At 41.2% G+C, this 18,876-nt stretch overlaps 2 protein-coding genes across 7 annotated transcripts in view; one reads left to right on the top strand and one right to left on the bottom strand.

Moving 5' to 3' along the window:
• si:dkey-97m3.1 (fatty acyl-CoA reductase 1) overlaps positions 1–12,227 on the top strand; it is a 40,630-nt gene extending 28,403 nt beyond the window's left edge. For 4 of the 6 annotated variants that reach the window (XM_034526562.1, XM_034526557.1, XM_034526560.1 and 1 more), the window contains 10 exons: positions 437–616; positions 2,050–2,227; positions 3,770–3,814; positions 3,891–4,009; positions 5,156–5,185; positions 5,451–5,518; positions 7,604–7,775; positions 7,865–7,994; positions 9,199–9,326; positions 9,899–12,227. In XM_034526562.1, coding sequence (XP_034382453.1) covers positions 437–616; positions 2,050–2,227; positions 3,770–3,814; positions 3,891–4,009; positions 5,156–5,185; positions 5,451–5,518; positions 7,604–7,775; positions 7,865–7,994; positions 9,199–9,326; positions 9,899–10,061 — 1,213 coding nt within the window. In that variant the 3' untranslated portion in view covers positions 10,062–12,227. The remainder of the gene's footprint in view (positions 1–436; positions 617–2,049; positions 2,228–3,769; positions 3,815–3,890; positions 4,010–5,155; positions 5,186–5,450; positions 5,519–7,603; positions 7,776–7,864; positions 7,995–9,198; positions 9,327–9,898) is intronic. The other 2 variants (XM_034526558.1, XM_034526559.1) reach the window with 2 other exon arrangements.
• Positions 12,228–13,448: 1,221 nt separating this feature from the next.
• Positions 13,449–18,408, bottom strand: LOC117726263 (endoplasmic reticulum-Golgi intermediate compartment protein 2-like). The gene is made up of 14 exons (XM_034526442.1): positions 18,348–18,408; positions 17,415–17,548; positions 17,226–17,334; positions 17,093–17,139; positions 16,934–17,001; positions 16,790–16,830; positions 15,821–15,922; positions 15,564–15,659; positions 15,377–15,432; positions 15,004–15,102; positions 14,397–14,494; positions 14,118–14,280; positions 13,855–13,934; positions 13,449–13,710 (listed from the first exon to the last, which is right to left on the bottom strand). Exons 2-14 carry the CDS (start codon positions 17,518–17,520, stop codon positions 13,630–13,632), a joined length of 1,146 nt encoding a protein of 381 aa, XP_034382333.1. The 5' UTR covers positions 17,521–17,548; positions 18,348–18,408; the 3' UTR covers positions 13,449–13,629.
• Between the last annotated feature and the right edge of the window lie 468 nt (positions 18,409–18,876).

Genomic DNA, 18,876 nt, shown 5'->3' with positions numbered 1-18,876 from the left:
CAAGTATAGGTGTGCCTATAATTGTACACTTCATCCCACGGTGTAATGCGATCTTGTCATTTACTGATGCAATTTGCAATTTATGGAGGAGAATCAAGATACAAATTTGAGCAACGCTCTGTGTACTTAAGCAGGAAAAACTACGACAACTGGCACGCACTCTAGAGTGTGTTGAAGTGCTCATGGCCTGATGAACACTTCACCCCCCCCCCCCCTATCCCTCTCACCCTGTTTGGTTTCATGTCATTCTGCTCCGGATTATAATCATGTTCTGCACGATTCCCGCTGGCCTGCAAATTATGATTGGTATGAAAAGTTTCTTTCCCCCCTCCCTCCCCTCCCCCCCCCCCCCCCCCCCCCCCCCCCCCACACACACACACACACACACACACACACACAGTATTTGACACTGTCCATCTCTCTTCTCTCTCGACAGACACGCCCTGCAGCTGAACGTGATCGCCACGCAGCAGCTCCTCAGCCTGGCCAAGCAGATGCACCACCTGGAGGCCTTCGTTCACATCTCCACCGCCTATGCAAACTGCAACCGCAAGCACATCGACGAGGTCATCTACCCGCCGCCCGTCGATCCCAAGAAACTCATCGAGTCCGTCGAGTGAGTGGAGGAAGAGCTTGGGGGGGGGAGCGCTCTGTTTCTGAAGACCAATAATATACTCAAAAGGGTTCATAAGACGTGTTAAAAAGCCAGTACCGACACGTTTTTGTTTTTACTCGATAAAAGATGCCAACGTTTATCTAATGGAAACTAATCTTTTTAACCTCTCGGTGAGAAATGAACGTGATGAGAAAGCCAGACACTTGTAATAACTCTAACCTGAAAAAGGGGTCCTTCCCCTCGGTTGGTTCGGGGGTCTAACAAGTCAAAGGTTTTACAGAGTATATATGCTTCCCACAAACTGTACATTATTTTAGCCCCTCCCCCCTCAACCTGTTTCCTATGTTTACATGCGTTTGTGTCCAAGTGACTAATGGGGACAACAGCTTTTGGTAATCGGTTCAGTATTGAGGGAGAAAGCTGCAAACAGCTGCTGCTAGACGGGCTGTAATGTAATCGCTCGGGGCAACTTCTCACCATCATTTACGTCCACTCAAAATGCTGTTGCAGCCGACAGGTTCAGGTTGCTATTAGAAGAGTCTGACAACATTACGGAAAGGACCCGACAGAGAAACTAAAGTGTCTGTTCGTCTCGTTCTGAATTCTTGCATCACATCCACACATCGTCGAAATAAGCTTAATATTCAGCCAGGACACATGACATATGACACAATAACAAACAATAAGAAACACATTTAAAGTCCTTTCCATAATGTTGTACGACACTTATAAACAAGCACTTTAAGAGGATGCACATTGGCGGTGAGGAGTTGCTCTAAGCGATTACATCACAGCCCGTTTAGTGCAGCGTTCTCCCTCATTACTTGACCAATTTCAAGGATGAAAAATACAGACGGTATTCTATAATTAGATCTTTTTTTTTTTTTACATTTTCATCACTTGTTGCCACTGACACGTTTCCATATAAGTATTCAGGTTGATATCAAGTCTTCGCTTTGTTCCAGATCACGAAACCTCCGCCCACATCTTTTGATTTGTTCAGTGATTCTAAAAGAACGAATAGAAAATGGAAATTCAGTTTCATGATCCGGCTCACCCAGTTCTGAAAGACACTGACAATAATGAAAAATGCCTTCCAGAAAAGTGAAATATTGCTTCTACAAGAATACTAATCGTGCCAGTTTAACTTAGTGGAGATGTAGGAGTATCAACTTTTCATTGCTTCTTTTTAAGTATGCGTCTGTCTTGAACGTCTAGGATTTTTCTTTAACATGTACACACATTAATCATTTAGAATAAATGTACATCTCAAAAACGAAATGGATTTTTAAATGATGAAGTTACCAAATTGTGTCCTCACCTTGTACTCTGACGGCCCAGAGGATGCTGATACCACTCTGGCTACATGAACACATAGTTATTAGTGATAATAATGCACAAATCTGACCGAGCCCTTTGTGTCTTTTCTCCAGGTGGATGGACGACGGCATCGTGCGCGACATCACGCCGCGGCTCATCGGCGACCGGCCCAACACGTACACCTACACCAAAGCCCTGGCCGAGTACCTGGTGCAGCAGGAGCAAGACAAACTCAACATCGCCATCATCAGACCCTCCATCGTGGGAGCCAGCTGGCAGGAGCCGTTCCCAGTGAGTCTTTTCCTCTTGTACTGAAACATGTGCCCGTAGTAAAATGTGGTCGTGGGACTCTGGTCACATTATGTGTAAAACAAATGGAAATAAGATATTGATCGACGTAATCCGGCTACGGGTCAGAGCGGCTCCCTCCCCCCCGCGGAGCCAACAATTCGGTTAATATCTTGGCTGAGGAAGACGTGACTCAACCACGCCAGCTCAAACAGCTGTTGGGGGAGGGTTGAAACGGGACACCGAGAGCAGAGATAGGCTGACAAACCGAATGTCCCATCAAGGCTTGGAGGTTGAAGAGCGCAGAGAAGGTCATGTAAAGGCCAGAGGACTTGCTCTTCTTCCACGATTTTAAGCCGCTTTCAGTCACGCCGCTGGTTGCTGCAGGCGTCCTGACACCTTCAACATTTGCATTTCACAGGATTTGAATCAGTTTGCATTTACTGCAAGAAGTAAATTAAAAAAAATATCAACTATTATATGAACAGTAGTCTTTATATTACGTAAACTTTGTGTGATCTTCAAGGCCCAATCTGTAATTTTAGACTTAACTTGGACGAAGAAAAATAGAGGCCCGTTTTCCTTTCTGATCTTACAAAATTACGGTTTTGCAACATGAGAAAACATGAAAACCTTCTGCAGAGGTTTTAAAATTGTGAGGAGGGAATGAGATCCATTTTCTCTCTTTTAGATTCAGTTTTACTTATCGATGTCCATAAACCCGCTTAAAGATGATAGGAGAAGTCTTTTGAGTGGCTGCAGTTAATTTTGCATTTTTTGAGGTTGTTTACTGTTGTACGCAGGAAGATGACAGCAACCCTTCAGCTGCTCACAGGTCGCTCTCGACATTCACGTGAAGTAAACAACGGTGCTCTGAGACGATGATGCTGCATATATGTGCTCAGCCTCCCCGCCGTAAGCTCGGCCTCTTCTAAAAGGCCTCGCTCACGCTTGGCCACGCAATCGCCTTGGCAGCTCGTGCCAGTAGGCGCTGTGAGGCGTTTGGGAATGGGGAGGGGGGGATGGGGCTGCCTATTTATATGTTTGTGTTGTGGTGTGTGTTCAACCACAATATGCATTTAGTTATGTCAGTTTGTGACTTCATTTACCCAGATGTTGATCATCTAACCAACGTATAAATGATGCAAAAACATAAATTCAAAGATATAGCCGTCATTTTAGCCGGGCATGAGGCCATCCTCACACTGTGGTGCTGCTAAAAACACCTCTGGCATGATCACATGTGCTCTTTATCGGCCTCACAGCGTATTATTAGACTCCGGACAAGCCTCGACCCCCACACGTTGGAAACTGCAGCAGTCTATAACCAGTGGTTTCATCTATTTTAATGCTCTCTAATTGAAGTCAACAATCAGTGCTTCCCAGCGTCCCTTGTTCTCCCACCACAGGAAGTAACAAATCCCAGAGCGGCTGATCCCGAGCTCATAAACGCTTAATAGCCACATATGTGTTGCTGTCAGGATCCATAATCTTAATGTCGTATATGGTTTGGATTGACACGTTTTCTCTGCCTTTGCGCCTCAGGGTTGGATCGACAACTTCAACGGGCCGAGTGGAGTCTTCATCGCTGTAAGTGTTACTCTTAAACCTCAAAGCTTTTAAACACACGTGCACGTGTGATACAAGTGTGTGCGTCTGGGATCAGGCTGGAAAGGGGATCCTGCGGACCATGAGAGCCAACAACGACGCGGTGGCGGACCTCATCCCCGTGGACGTGGTCATCAACCTCACACTGGCTGCAGGCTGGTACACCGCTGAATGCAGGTTAGTGCCACGCCCTGGGGTCTTTGGTCACTTGCACTTGAAACACACTGGTAATAAATCTTTTAATGGTCAGTGTGAACAAGAAGGCTGCTGGTTACTGCGAGCAAAACCAGTTTCAATGTTCACAAAAATTGTGAACTTATCCTTTAAATCCTTTTTTATACTTGTCTGTTCATGCATAAATACACAGTCAAGTATCTTGAATCTTTACCTGATCATATTCTTTCTTTTGTTCAGAATTTATAATCTGCAGAATATATATGTAGATATAATTATGTTGAGTGTGTGTGTGTGTGTGTGTGTGTGTGTGCATGCGTGTGCGTGTGTGTCTGGTAGAGGAATCTTGAGACACACACTCTTCAGCCGAGTAGAAAGCTGTCGTCACTGTTTTCCAACAGAAAACAGTTTAACAAACACCTTTTATTACTTAAAGTTTCAAGTAATAAAAGACGTGAGGAAAAAGTAAATAAGTCTAAATCAACGTGACTTAGGGTTAAACCCATTGGTTTGTGGACTGCTGTTTTGAAGCTTTAAGGTCATCCTTTTGGCCGTCGCCATCTTGGTTTTTGGCCATCGACATTTTTAAATTAAATGAGCAAAATGTTACAAATAACTTCCATGAAAAGGTTCAAGTTGAAAAAAGAAAACAGGGACAACTACTATACTGGACAACGGCATGGTAGCGACCCATCAATCACGAGGTAGCCCCGCCCTAAAGCATACCCTGTTTTATGGTCAATTGTAATCTAAATGTGACCATAATTTACTAAATGAACATCACGCTGTATTGAAGAGACCATAAACTCATGTTTACAATGTTTACTGAGGTAATAAATCAAGTGAGTAGTTGGGGCATTTTCTCATAGACTTCTATACAATGTGACATATTTTTGCAACCAGAGGAGTCGCCCCCTGCTGGCCAATAGACAGAATGCAAGTTTAAGGCACTTTAGATTGGAAGATGCTAAAAGTTATTCACCCAGACAGAAATGGGAAAAATACTAATAAATAAAAACATTGAGCCGTGAGACCTAAATTACTGTATTTTATAAAGGAAAATAATTGATCATATCTCACAAATGTAATAATGCATCAACATCACCAACTGATCATAACATTGTTTATCAACCTGTACCTTTTTTTCAGAAGGAAGACAGAAAAACAGAAAAATGAAAGTTAAGTATCGACTCTGCATTGGAAAGTTTATTAAAAGGTTTAGTTATCCCTCCATTTTTCAGCCTAAATGTATATTCAGTATCTTGTTAGCACTCTTTTAACAGTCTGCATGTGTTGTCTCAGAGTAATATGCATTCAAGAATCACCGTTGCACCTTTTTATTGTACTACATTTGTATAACTCGATACTCATACAGCCAAGAAAACAAAGACTAATATGTGTTGTTATTGGCTTTATTATGACCTTCTTCTCCCACGCCTTGCAGACCTAAAACGGCTCTGGTGTACAACTGCACGTCCGGCGGCATCAACCCGTTCCACTGGGGAGAGATCGGTAGGTGCATTGTTTGTCGTCTTGCTTAAAGGTAAAATAAACCCGTCACTGCAGGCGGATATTTGGAGAGCTGTTTTGTCTGCGTCTGCTCGCATCCCACAATATTGTCGGCCCCATCATCTCAAATCAATACTCCATAGCTGTGACATAATGTCCTTTTTAAACTTGTTTGTGGTCTTGTGGAGAGTGTCTGCCACCTGCTGGAAAGAGACGGAAGATGGATTTAACATTTGGAGGGTGTCGCATGGTTTTCACTTTCATACATAAGCAGGTTCTGGATGTATTAGCTTTTTCTTGACAGGGTTTCAATTTTAAATAAAAGAAACCCTTTTTTTTCTGCTTTACCAACAAGATCACATGAGCTTTTTGCGGGGGGTATTTTAATGTAACATTTGATAATTTCCTTTAACAGTTTTGAAGAGGCAAGATAACGTTAGTTTTCATAAAACGTGTGTGTGTTGTGCTACTTAGCTGATGCTACATTCAATGGTAGCTCAAAGAAACAGGAGCAACTGTAATCAACAGAATTATTCATAGATGCATAAATACAAAGTATTAATCACATGTCTGTAATCACATGTTCAAGATAGTTATACACTTATGTGAGATTATAGACATTTAAATCATACTTCAATGTTTTTTTGTTTTTTTTCAAGATGTGCTTTGATGCAGTTGATATAAATTGGTGCAGGTGCTCAGAGCTTTAATGGCCTGTCATAACTGAGGTTCCACATGAAGAGTGAAAGGTCTCATTGTTTCCATCCCAACGGTCATGAGATACATTGGGATTAGATAGCTGTGGATGTCGGGCGCTGGCAGCATGACGATTGACCCTCTAACCCCATTTCCTCTCAGATTAACAAACATGCTCCCTTCACCGAGGAAATTGCTACCAGATGGCTCGTGGAAGGATTAGGTCTCAGTTATAAAAGAGGAATCCTGTACTCTTATCTAAACTGGCCCAAATTAGAAGTAGAAATTAAGCACAAAACACAATGAGGAAAAAAAACAATAGATGCCCCCTCGGACAGAAGTTTTTCTTCTATTTATGAAATATTATTCAAAAACAAGTGAAGATCTAGCTCCTTGTCGCTTGCAAATAATTGTTGGGGTCAGCTCAAGGTTAGTGGCGATACTCCAGGCTGCGAGGGTCCGGGCCACAGCTGGCTGTCAGCACGGATCTGGTCATCGCTCGGCCCCTGCAACCCTTACATATGTGTTTCCATGGAAACGAATGGTGCAGGGCCTAGTTGGCGTGCTGTGTGTGATGTAATGTCTGAGGTCACATGGCTGCTCGCTGTGTCTGTGGATGGCTGCTCGTGGATTCTGGGATGCGGAGGAGGAGGAGGAGGAGGATGAGGAGGAGGAGGAGGAGTAGGAGGAGTAGTTGTATGAGTCAAGATCCGTGTATAGAAATTGGGATTTTTGTGTTACCCATTTCATTGTTCCTGGTCAGGGGATGTTGACAATTCAGACTGTTTTCAGTTGCTTTAAAGGACATTTTTTATTCACATTTCCGCTGATTTTCAAAGCAAGGCTCTCCCTAGTTTGTGCCCCCATTGCATTCAAGTCACAGAGCTGAGCATTTGATTTTCCAAACATTTTGATAATTGGAGATCTTGAAATCTTACCGCTGAAGAATTTCCTTTTTTTTTGTATCCCAATCGAACGACCTGGATGAAAATGTCCTATCCACTGCAAAATAAAATATTCTTTAAACATATTTAATTAATTGGAGGAAAAAAAGCCAGGAATGACATATGTCCTCATACCAACATTTAAAAAATGTTATCACTTATTGGTATTATTTTCAATATTTTATATTTTCATACAAGCCTGGCATTTTGCATCAGGACACAGAGGTTTAAAGTATCTTATTGTACTGCAGATGTAACGTGTGTGTTCTACCCTAAAAAGAGCCTTCAAGGTGCTGAGCTACGTGATTAAAATTCAACAGTAATATGTGAGATGCACATGCTGGAACAAGTATTTATTAGAAATCTCTAATTTTCTATTTGCCTTCCAGAGATAAATACTGTATGTTGCTGTCTAATGAATCCCCTAAACCATTGCCTTATTTTGCAGAGCACCATGTCATGTCGTCCTTCAAGAGGAACCCGCTGGATCAAGCTTTCCGAAGGCCCAACGCCAACATCACCTCCAACTACCTGATCAACCAGTACTGGATCCTGGTCAGCCACAAGTTCCCTGCCCTCATCTACGACCTCGTCCTGCGTCTCTCTGGACAAAAGCCGCAGTAAGACTCGCGGCTGTCCGTCAATGCTTTAAATCTACCGAGGAGTCCGAGTGCGTGTCGTGTAACCTCTGACTCCACTCTCGTTTAAGGATGATGCGCATCTTCAATCGTCTGCACAAGGCCATCGGACTGCTGGAGTATTTCAGCAGCCAGGACTGGGAGTGGAACTCTGAGAACATGAGCATGCTGCTGAGCCAGCTCACCCCCGAGGACAAGAAGGTACGCATAGTACACATAGTACACAGTACATATTGCCGGTTTTGGGCTACGTTTTCTACCCGTTTGATCCAGTCTGAACAATGTTTGCTTCATCTGACAGTATCTGAGTGGTTGTCATCAATCCCTTCTTAGCCGTCTCATGCAGGTTACATCAGACGGCAGGATAGTATTGTACTTGAGTACAGTTTTGAGATACTTGTACTGTATTTTCAGTTAATGCCACAGGGAAATATTGTACTTTTTACTGTACTACAGGACCAGTAACTTTGCATATTAAGGTTTTTCATACAAAGTGCATTATTATTTGCTGTAGAATAAACTACCCAGTAGTCAGTGGTGGAATGTAACTACGTACATTTACTCAAGCACTGTAATTAAGTACACATTTGACAGACTACATTGTACTTGAGTATTTCATTTATGCTACTTTATACTTATTTTCTACTTCATCTCAGGCAAATATTGTACTTTTTATTCCGCTGCATTTATTTGACAGTTAAAGTTAGTGGTTACTTTTTATATAAAAACATGTGTGATGCAGCACTACATGTAGATTACTGGTATACAAAGTATCTAGAAGTGGCTATACATTGATGTATTTACATGTATTTATTAGTGATAAAAAACAGAGAACCGGTAATCTAGAACAAGAAGGAATACTTTAATAATTACATTTAAAATATTCGATAAATAACACATTTTTGAGGAGCTATTCTGCATAATGGGTACTTTTACTTAGGATAATTAAAGTACATTTTGTGGATAATACTTGTATACATTTAATTGAGTAACATTTGGAATTCAGTTTTACGAGTACTTCTTCCACTACTGTAAATAAAAAAGTAAAAATTGTCTCCATGTTGATTAAACACAATATTGTATTTATTGTTGGTAAATGCCTAAATGAGTACTTACACACACTCATACGTGCATTGTACTGATAATGACTGTGCTTAAAAGTATATATATTGTGTGGCTCTTCATCCACCACTGAAGTTCTATTTAATCCTAATATGGTTGAGTACGCAATCAGTGTATAAAATATTACCTCTCCTATTTCTCCAGCTTATTATTTTTACAGAGTCTATTGCTCCATCTAGTGAGGGAAAGTGGAATTTAAAATGTATTTTACAAATAAAACCGTAGCTTTGAGTTTTGCCTTCGTCTCGACGGCCTCCCAACCATCTTTTCTATCTTCTAACAGACATTTAACTTTGATGTGCGCCAGCTGAACTGGCCCGAGTACATTGAGAACTATTGCATCGGCACCAAGAAGTACGTCCTGAATGAAGACATGTCCGACATTCCTGCAGCCAGGCAGCATCTGAGGAAGTAAGTCAACAAGAGAATGCTGCATAAATACAACAGGAGGTGGTTAATCCATCAATCTCTCTTTCCTTAGTAAATAACAGGGATCGCAGCGTTAAAAGTTGTTTTTTATGAATATAATTCATTGCCGTCTCTGTATTACCCATTTATGTCTTGGAATGAATAACATGCGCTTTCTTGTTATTTTTGATGGAACATTGAATGTTGTCCTTTTAGGTTTGAGATAATCCTCAAACCTAACCTTTTCTTTTAAGAGGCAAGAAAGAGTTTAACAAAAAGTCAACTAAAAAACATTTTAAAATTATTTAAGAGCATCAAATGAGATTTTTTTACAAAACTACCTCATGAAGGCACTGATAGTGTTGATGTTGCATGTAAGAAACAGGAGAAATAACAGCTTCAGCCACTCAACATGACTATAACAGAAAAGTGTTTTTGAAACGCATGGGAAAAAAATGCTAATTCACAGTAAGCGCAAACATATTGTATTCATAAGGTGCGTATTCGCATGTACATCTCCATGCTGTTTTTAATGTTGTATATAATCATCTGTTTCCTCCTCCTCACTTTCCCAGATTGAGGAACATCCGCTACACCTTCAACACCCTGTTGGTCGTCTTCATCTGGAGGGTGTTTATCGCTCGCTCCCAGATGGCCAGAAACATCTGGTACTTTGTGGTCAACCTCTGTTTCAAGTTCCTCTCCTACTTCCGCGCATCCAGCACCATAACCAACTGAGTCTTCCTCCGAGCCTCAAACCAGAGACGGCGGTCCTCGCCTTCAGCCGTCAGCGGGATGCAGCATCTGAGACTCTGACTGTCCACTACGGACACTCCAAATCCTCCCTCATGTGCGGATTAGCTGGGGGCTCTCCACGGGTGGGAGGCTGCAGCTGTGTGAAGCACTCGGAGGGAAGATCGGAGGTAGCCATGAATTAATGTGTTTAGTTTTTTAAATCCGTCGTCGTCACCCGCACCGTTCGGTCACCAGAACCCGTCCCGAAAAAAAAGTGTCGTCATTCATTTTGTACCTACCTTTTTCTTCTCAACGTGGCCAATTATATATGCAACAAAAAAGCCTTTCGTGTGACTCCCATTGTCTTTTCCCATGTCGTCATTTCCATCCTCTTGAATCTCGGTACATTGCCTTGCCTTGTGATGATTTTTGTTTCATACTTGAAATACGGGCAGTGCTTCGACTGGAGGACGATTTCTGTTTTCTACTGTTGGGGATATCCAACTCCTCTTTTTAATACGCAGGTGATTTGGCTATCTGTCTTGTCTTGCATTAAGTGTATCTACTGCCTTTTTAAGATTACACCCCAAACGAACCTGTGGCCAATCCACAGATGGAGACTCGTATTAAAGCTAAATTCTGACCACACAAGACAACAGTATCACTACAGAAACATACAGATCTGCCATCCTTCCTGCTGTCGAGGTGGTCACTTCTTTGATATCACAAACAATAATGTCAGTATGTCTTTGAACATAAACCATGTTTGTTTGAATGGTCATCCACTTTTTGCCTGTTTGTACAGCAGTTTGTACTATAACTAAGTTTACTACTTTTACATATTTATACTTGGGTCAAAGGCACTATAGTCGGATATCTGTGGTAGACCTTGGCAGTGTATTATATATAAATAAGAGAACATCGGAGTCAAGTTTATTTGTATAGCCCAGTATCCCATACGGTACAATGTCTCCCAACATTTCCCAACCAAGCCAACGTTTTCTAAGAAGACAAACTCCCCAGAACCTCAAAAGGCTTTCGGCTGGGGGTGAAAAAGGAGCCATAGGTGGGGAAAAAAAGTATTACAAATTATATTAAGTTGTAGCCGTTGGACATGCCAAAAACATCAATGGCATTTTAAAAGGTCCAATGCTAATGTAGTAAGTCCAAGTCCAGTTCAATATTAGCGCTGTCAAATATCCAAGATTGTAGGTTTGTGAGGTTGGGGGACGAAGCTTAAAGCTGGCAATTTAGTTGAATAGGGCAGTCGGGTCACCTGAAAGATGGATACCTAGCTCTTTTTTTACCTGAGAAATTGACTCAAACGTAATGCTAATGGATGAAGCACAAACTGCAGCAGGGAAGGAGCCATCAGGGCACCCAGCAGATAGCAGCACACTGTGTACTTAAATAAATGTGAAGATGAAGGCACTATTGACTTAAGATGTATCTTAGTTCTTGAGGCAGGCCTCTGGATACTGATGAGGTCATAGGGTTTGTTGAATATAGCTGAGAAAGAAAGAAAATCCCCCCAGTGGTAATAAGAAGTCAAGGCAGCAAGTCTACTGTGTTCAATTACACCAAGAAAAGATCATTTTAGCTTCTTCAAACTGCTTTCGACAGCTGGTAAACCGGACCGAGCGTGGAGCAATCGTAAGAATGTATTGCAAAATTCAAGTGTCATCTGCATAACCGTAAAAATTCTGCTGAACAGAAGACTTTTGGGAAAAGTAGAGGACCAAGTATGAAGCCTTGAGGTTGGTCAAACCTTACTTCGAGGGTACTCTGACCTGTATGTTAGTCTGGACCTAAATCACAAAAGTGCTAGGTTATAAAAGAGGGATTAAAAGCCCTTCTGGTATCACGTCCTTCAACCTAGTTTGGAATATCTGTAAATAGTTGAACGACATCTTATTCTTATAGACTACCAAAAATTGTATTTGACTGTTGATCTTTGCTTGGTGAGGGTCTTCACAGGACTACACCACAGAGCTTCCTGCTGGGTTTACCAAAAGTGTGACAGGCAAGTCTGATTTGTACTAAACAAATGAGAAAACTGTGTACAGTATTGTATGTGGCATGACTCTTGACAGAATACAACTACGTAACAGTTATGAGTCTATGTGGGAGGAAAAAGGGAAAGAACTAAATAAATGTTTATGCAAAGCCCATGTTTGTGGTGTAATCGTGGTAACGTTCCTCCTAATTTCAGCGGGGGATAAGGAACCAAAATGTCTGCAGTTGTACGAGGCCTGTATGATGACGTGGTTTTGTCAGTTATTGTTGTTGTGTCGTGGAACGAGTTTTGCTCAACAAAGTGCTGTCTTTGGCAGGCTGGAGCTCCGGTTACTGTACGTAACCAACAACAGCGACACCTAAGGACCAAGGACTTCATCTTATACTTTCTGCTGTCCTTTACAAAATGTTTAACCACCTTTATGACCCTGCACTGTCAACACTTCATTCGAAGTCTGCTCGACAACACTGAAATAAACTAGAGGGGGAAAAGCGCAAGTGTGCCGCAGTCAATGAAATCTCTATCCACCATGTAGTTTCTTTACAAAAACGTTAAATGTACCAGCCACTGGTACTTTTGGCCTTTTAAATGAATCAAGGTTGTTTCTTTTCTATTGCTGGTTATACAGCTGCCGAGAGGAGAAAAATGACCAGAAAGAGATTATTTCTTGAACTGGTGGAGTTTGTAAGCCATGGGCATTAACCATGCAGAGAGGCTCAAACAAAAGATGCTGTCTAGTTGCATTGTCGGAAATGTAGGATGTAGCGTTTTTGGAACTCAATTATACCAAGGACTAAAAGTTATGATGTTTTGGCCTCTGCTGCTTTTTTCATAGATAAATACTCTTTCCTTCAAAAGTACAATACTAAATCCCTGGAGTGCCCTTTAAACATTGATGCAGTGCTGGATGTATATATATATATATATATATATATATATATATATATATATATATATATAGTCTTAATTGTATTCTCTTGAGCAGGCTTTAGGCTTCAGATCAAGCAATATCAAGCTAACGATTATCTGAACACTGGTCTGGTCTGTGATGCACAAAATGTATTTTTAGTATTGACACCAATACTACATTTGTGTCATCCTCTCTATATTTGACTAGCATAATTTAATGTTTATCATCTTAGAGATCCAAGTATTTGAAAACCATCCTCATCTTTTTGTGATTTCGAAGAAGATTTAAATGTTCCACACATTCATGCTTTTGGGGAGGGGTGGCGGGGGGAACACCGCTTTTTATTTGTGAATTTTCAAATTTTACAACCAGGAAATCTGTATTATGTGCTATTATACAGAAAGCTAACAGAAAGCGTACAACATTTCTAAAGTAACAAACCCATCACAGAAAGGAAATGTTAAAAACACAAGTATGCCTGCATTTGTAGATGTAGTCTTCGCACAATGAGCTGATGTGAACTTTACTATTTTTAAAGTAGACACCACAGTGTTCAACAGACAGCTTTACCTTTCTCAGTAGAAAAAAAACACAATTTTATGACGTATTATGACGTTTGACGATGGCCAAAAGCCTGAAAGCAGCTACTCCTGAGGGACATCGTCGGCCAACAAAGGAGTCTGGTGATTGTTGAGATTGTTCATCTGGTCGTGTAGCTGCTCATCCTAAAATAGAGCCAGTACAGGTAAGTCTATTAGATCTGCTTAATGGTCACAAAGAGACGGGGAGACTATTCCTTTGGATTTTCCTTTGCTCGAGGACACCTGTGTTTGAATGTAAACGCCATAGACTGTGTGGTAAAGACTCACCTCTCTGGGCCTGTAGACTCCAAGTTTAAGGCGACAGCCGATAAGGTCAAAGCAGAAGCCAACAAGCCCATGGAGCATGCCTTTAAGAGAGGAACACATGGCGACGAATAGATGAACTCACACTAGGTGAAACACTGGACTTTGAATTTAAAAGTCCAGAAGCCGCCATTTCTCTACCTATGTTTTGTCTTCCTATGCGTCAGTTTTAATCTGTACTGTCATATATAAATGATAATTGTGATCGCAGGTGAAACCAGACACACCTGTCGTGGAGAATATACCCCCGATGATGCCGCACAGTCGCACCAGGAACTGCCACAGCGGCATATGCTGCTCGCTGACCGTCACCATCAGAGCGCAGGTGTCGTACTTGACGAAGATGCCTGAGACGCCGTGACTGCCCGCTGCATGGTTTATCGCCCGCTCCTTGCAAACACACATGCACGGTGGTTACACACATGCACGGTGGTTACACACATGCACGGTGGTCAGCGCTATCCCAGGTTTCTCTGAAGCGCTCCGTCCCTCCTCTTTTCACTCACCCGCTCGGTCACAGAAAACTGGTGTGTGTCTGCAGATATCTTGTACGTATTCAGTCTGGTTGGAACCACTGTGATGAAGTACTGGAACATCTGGTTATCTGTGACAAAACAGATCAAAGTGTGGAAAAATATGAATCATTTAGGTTTTTACACCAATTTCAAGAAGGAAAAATATAGCAAAGAAGCACACAATGAAATGAACCAACCCACAGAGGACCTCTTTCCATGTATACCTAGTTAGCTGTGGTCATGCAAGGTAAGCTAAGGGCAGTTTGAGTCAACTCATGACTCAGTAAAAGTCTCAACGCATCATTAATGTGTTTTATCCTCTCTTTTAAGATAAGATAAGATAAGATAAGATAATCCTTTATTAGTCCCTCAGTGGGGAAATTACAGGAGTACAGCAGCATTGCTCACAGTAATAAGTAAAAAACAAGTAGTATAATAACAGAAATAAGATAAAAGAGTAAAAACAAGAAGAATATTATATATACAGACGGAGTAGAAATAGAATAAAGTGGATAAAGTGTATAAAATAAATTAAAAAATTAAAAAGTACTTAAACGTATTAGTATTGCTTTTCTCTTGAAACGTAGCAGTAGCTCACTGTTGAAGGTGATTTTCTCTGTGCCGTCCAGAGGATTGATGATGCCCGGTATCTCCTCCCCAAAAGATAAATGGTCCATTCGATGGGAGAAGTTGTACGCTGTGATGCAAAGATAAGAGGGAGCTCAGGTTCAATCAATGCCGAGGAGAATCACTCTAGGGGAACCTGGAAAAAATGTACCCTGCACTATTCAGTCATGAGGTAGAAAACAGAGTGATTAATAATATATATATATATGAGAAAGATGTCTGTTGTCACTTTTTTTCTTAATATTTAGCAGTTATAGTTGTTTTTATTGTGCACCATGAGTAGCATATTAAAACACAAGCCAAAGAAAACATATGCAAGCATAATTACAAAAGCAGTGACCTACTCTTGTGGCTCACAAAAGCTGCAATGTGGGCATGACCTTGAGGATGGTGAATGGGCCTGGACAAGACAAAAGAAGCATTAGAGGACTGGAGTCAACAATAGCTCGATATAGTGATGGCAATTTTTCATATTTATTATATATTCCTGGACGACCTCTAGTAATTATCTGCCAGCCTCTGATTTCATACTTTCCCACGGTGATGTGCAGGTTTCCTGCCACCTTGTTGACGTAGACGTGCCCGTTTACCCTACAAGCATTGAATGGCTCTATAGAGGCATCCTCCCTACACACACACACACACACACACACACACACACACACACACACACACACACACACACACACACACAACAATTAAGCACATCATTTGACAGGCTGCATAATTTCTCCAGGAAATTATTCTGTGTGGAGAACAAAACTTTGTTTGGCTTTTGTTGAACTGACCGTGGGGGCAGAGCCGTGGGACCTCCTTTGAGGAGAGATTTGTAAAGGACTTCCTGAAGGGCATGTTCTTCTCTCAGCCTGTTCTGTATGAGAATCAACGTCCTGGGGACCGAAAAAAGCAAGCAAAGACAAAGCTACACTTGTAGATGAACTGCATCTGGACCGTAGACACGCAACTATTCCAGTTTTTTGAGGCACACTTCAAATAGGCGACACCTTTAAAGTTATAGTTCATATTTTTAGGAGTGGGGTTGCATATAGATAGATAGTGTATTATCCCTGAAGGTTTGCTTGCTTGTGTTATTGTTAAACGTTGGTGAATCCAAACCAACCATTTAAAACAACAAAGTCCCCCAATAACACAAACAGACTAACCGACCAGCGAGGCAGCGGCAGACCATTTTTGTCAAAGGAGTCTGGTGTCTTTGAAGAGAGCATATGGCTTCAATTCCCCGGTGGAAAGGGCTGTCTGACGGCAAGGTCAAGCTGTGAAAATATTAAAAAATATAGCGTACATACACTTAAACAGATGCTTTAAGGTGAGCCTTTCTGTTGTGTTGCCCCCGTGTATAACCATATGTTGCTTTGTTGCCGTGCCCGTACTCTTGTCTAATACTCCAAACTGGGGGCGAGCCGACCGCCATCTATGGATAAGTATTCATCCAAACCGACTTCAAAGAATCAGAACTTCCCCTTTAAGGACTTTTAAATGATAATTAGAATGCAAAATTCAACCAACTTAGTCACATAAAAAAGGGGAATAAAAGTAGCTGTGAAAAAGGAGGATAGCGTGGTTTCATATCCTGCAAGAAAGAAAAGTGCAACATTTCAAACTGAATTTAAGATATAAAACACTATATCTATCGACACTGAAGCCTTCCATTTAGATGACATCCTTTCAGACGCTACAAGACCTGCAGACATCCTGTTGATTCAATATCTCCCATGCATGATTTTATGACGGCTCACCTTTGCCACAGTCTCTGTTGTGCAGTCAGTTCAAAAATAACCTAAACAAACGTACAAAGAGAAGACATGCAGTTGTGTAAAGCAACACCTTTAAAAGCTGGGGATAAAAAAATGACTTAATGTTTGGAGACGTGCTTCCCCCACCGGTTCGTACTGGAGGCCGCTGGACGTGATCATGGTCTCAGCCAGGTCCAGAATATCTGCTCCAATGTCTGCAATCACAGACATAACGTGCATGCAACTGACACATATGTACGTCTGTAATGTACTTTGATGAGCAATTCATCTGCGTGAGATACTCACGCTGGCATTGCATGGCAACTGTAATGTCGATGTTTATCCTCAATTTGCTGCAAATGACGAAAGAGAAGAGGGAGAATAATAAAAGTTCGTACAACCACGTTCATTTTCGGGAAATGCTTTGTGCGATGAGTACCTGGAAAAATCCTTGTCAACTTCATATTCATACTTCATCCAAGTGTCTCTATAGACAAAGAATTCGAAGATAGCCAGAAGTGCCATGGCGCCGAAAGCGATCAGCGACACTGTGGATGAGACAGATCGGTTACCGTTCTGATGTCTTTGCCGTGTTTGCCGTGTTTCCGTCCTCAGAGGAGTGGCACACCTGTTCCCCCGGAGGCCGAGGTCTCCACGTAGCTGTCGGACACTTTGGGGAAGGCGTCCAGCTCCCTCACCAAGCTCAGGGCTTGTCTTCGTGACAGGCGCCTCATCTTCAGGTTCAGGGCTGCTCTCCACCCCCTCCATCACAAATAAAACACAGTGTTTACATTTAGTGTTACAGTCAGGAGCCCAGTCTGCAACATCTGGCTTTGTGATGGTTTTATTAAGGATGCAAATGTCCACTTTACCAAAGTCATATCATGCAAATACCACCATGTGTCTGTTAAATGTGGAGTAACAATGATACTTATTACAAATGTGTCATAAAACACACTCTTCAGGAGCTTTCCTGATTTATTACCAAACGCTGTTTCTTAGTGTCTCATCCTATCTTCTTTTTCTTTTTCATTACATTTTTTTCTTTTTATTTTCATCGGCAAAAAAATGATACAATAAAAATAAGTTTCCATCTCAGATTAATAAAACATTTTGAAATTAAAATAGGAATACAATTCAGTTGAAAATATTTTTCGAAATTAATATTGAATCTTCTCTGTTGTTTTTTATTATTATTTGTTTAAAACTTTTTTTAATGTTAATTAAAACATGTGGCAATCAAATACGTTATGTTGTCAATAATAATAATAAATTGAATTATTAAAAATCGCAGCCATGTCTCACTAATGATTTCATGCATTCAACACAAACACCACAGCAAATGCCCTTTTAACGCACTAATACACGTTGCATCTCTATACAAGCGACACTGCACCGAAAAGATAGATTAATCAAATCAAAGGACATGTTACGGTTTATATTCAGACAATATTGGGATGGATATTCTGCAAAGTCCAAAAGAGTATTATATAAAGGTAGAGGTGTGTATACTGACTGTATGCCGCACAGATTTCCCGACACCATTTATTTATCATCTTACCTCTTTTATCATCTGATTTAGATGTCACATCTGGGTACAGGATCCCTGGACGCCATACTCAATAAGTTATCGCTGCTGGTTGAACGATATCTTGACGTTAGCGCAGCATGACGCCTCCAAACAAGGGATGGGGCGGGACTAGAGTCTTCCTTGTTTGGGGGAATCGCAACGTGCGTCGCGTGCGTCGTGAACGCGCACAGAGCAATGTCGATGTTCTGTCAGCAGGTGGCGCCTTCATACTGGAATTTATGTCGCTTTCTTTTCTTTTGCAAAAGGATATAGAATAAGTAATATAATATAATTGGGTTAATATATTCCATACACGACACAATCACATTACAATTAGTTCAACTTATTTCATAACAATTTAAGATTAGCTTAATATGTGAAAAATACGAACTTCTATAGCAATTCTTTCTGACAATTAGACAGTGGTGGAATGTAACTAAGTACATGTACTCGAGTACTGTAATAATTTAAGATACTTAATAGTAGTTTCCTTTTGGTATTTCCATTCCATGCTAGTTTA

This window comes from Cyclopterus lumpus, chromosome 23 (genome assembly GCF_009769545.1).
Source record: "Cyclopterus lumpus isolate fCycLum1 chromosome 23, fCycLum1.pri, whole genome shotgun sequence".
Lineage (NCBI taxonomy): Eukaryota > Metazoa > Chordata > Actinopteri > Perciformes > Cyclopteridae > Cyclopterus > Cyclopterus lumpus.
The sequence above is the reverse complement of the archived record's forward strand: the minus strand, read 5'-3'. Positions and strand labels throughout refer to the sequence as shown.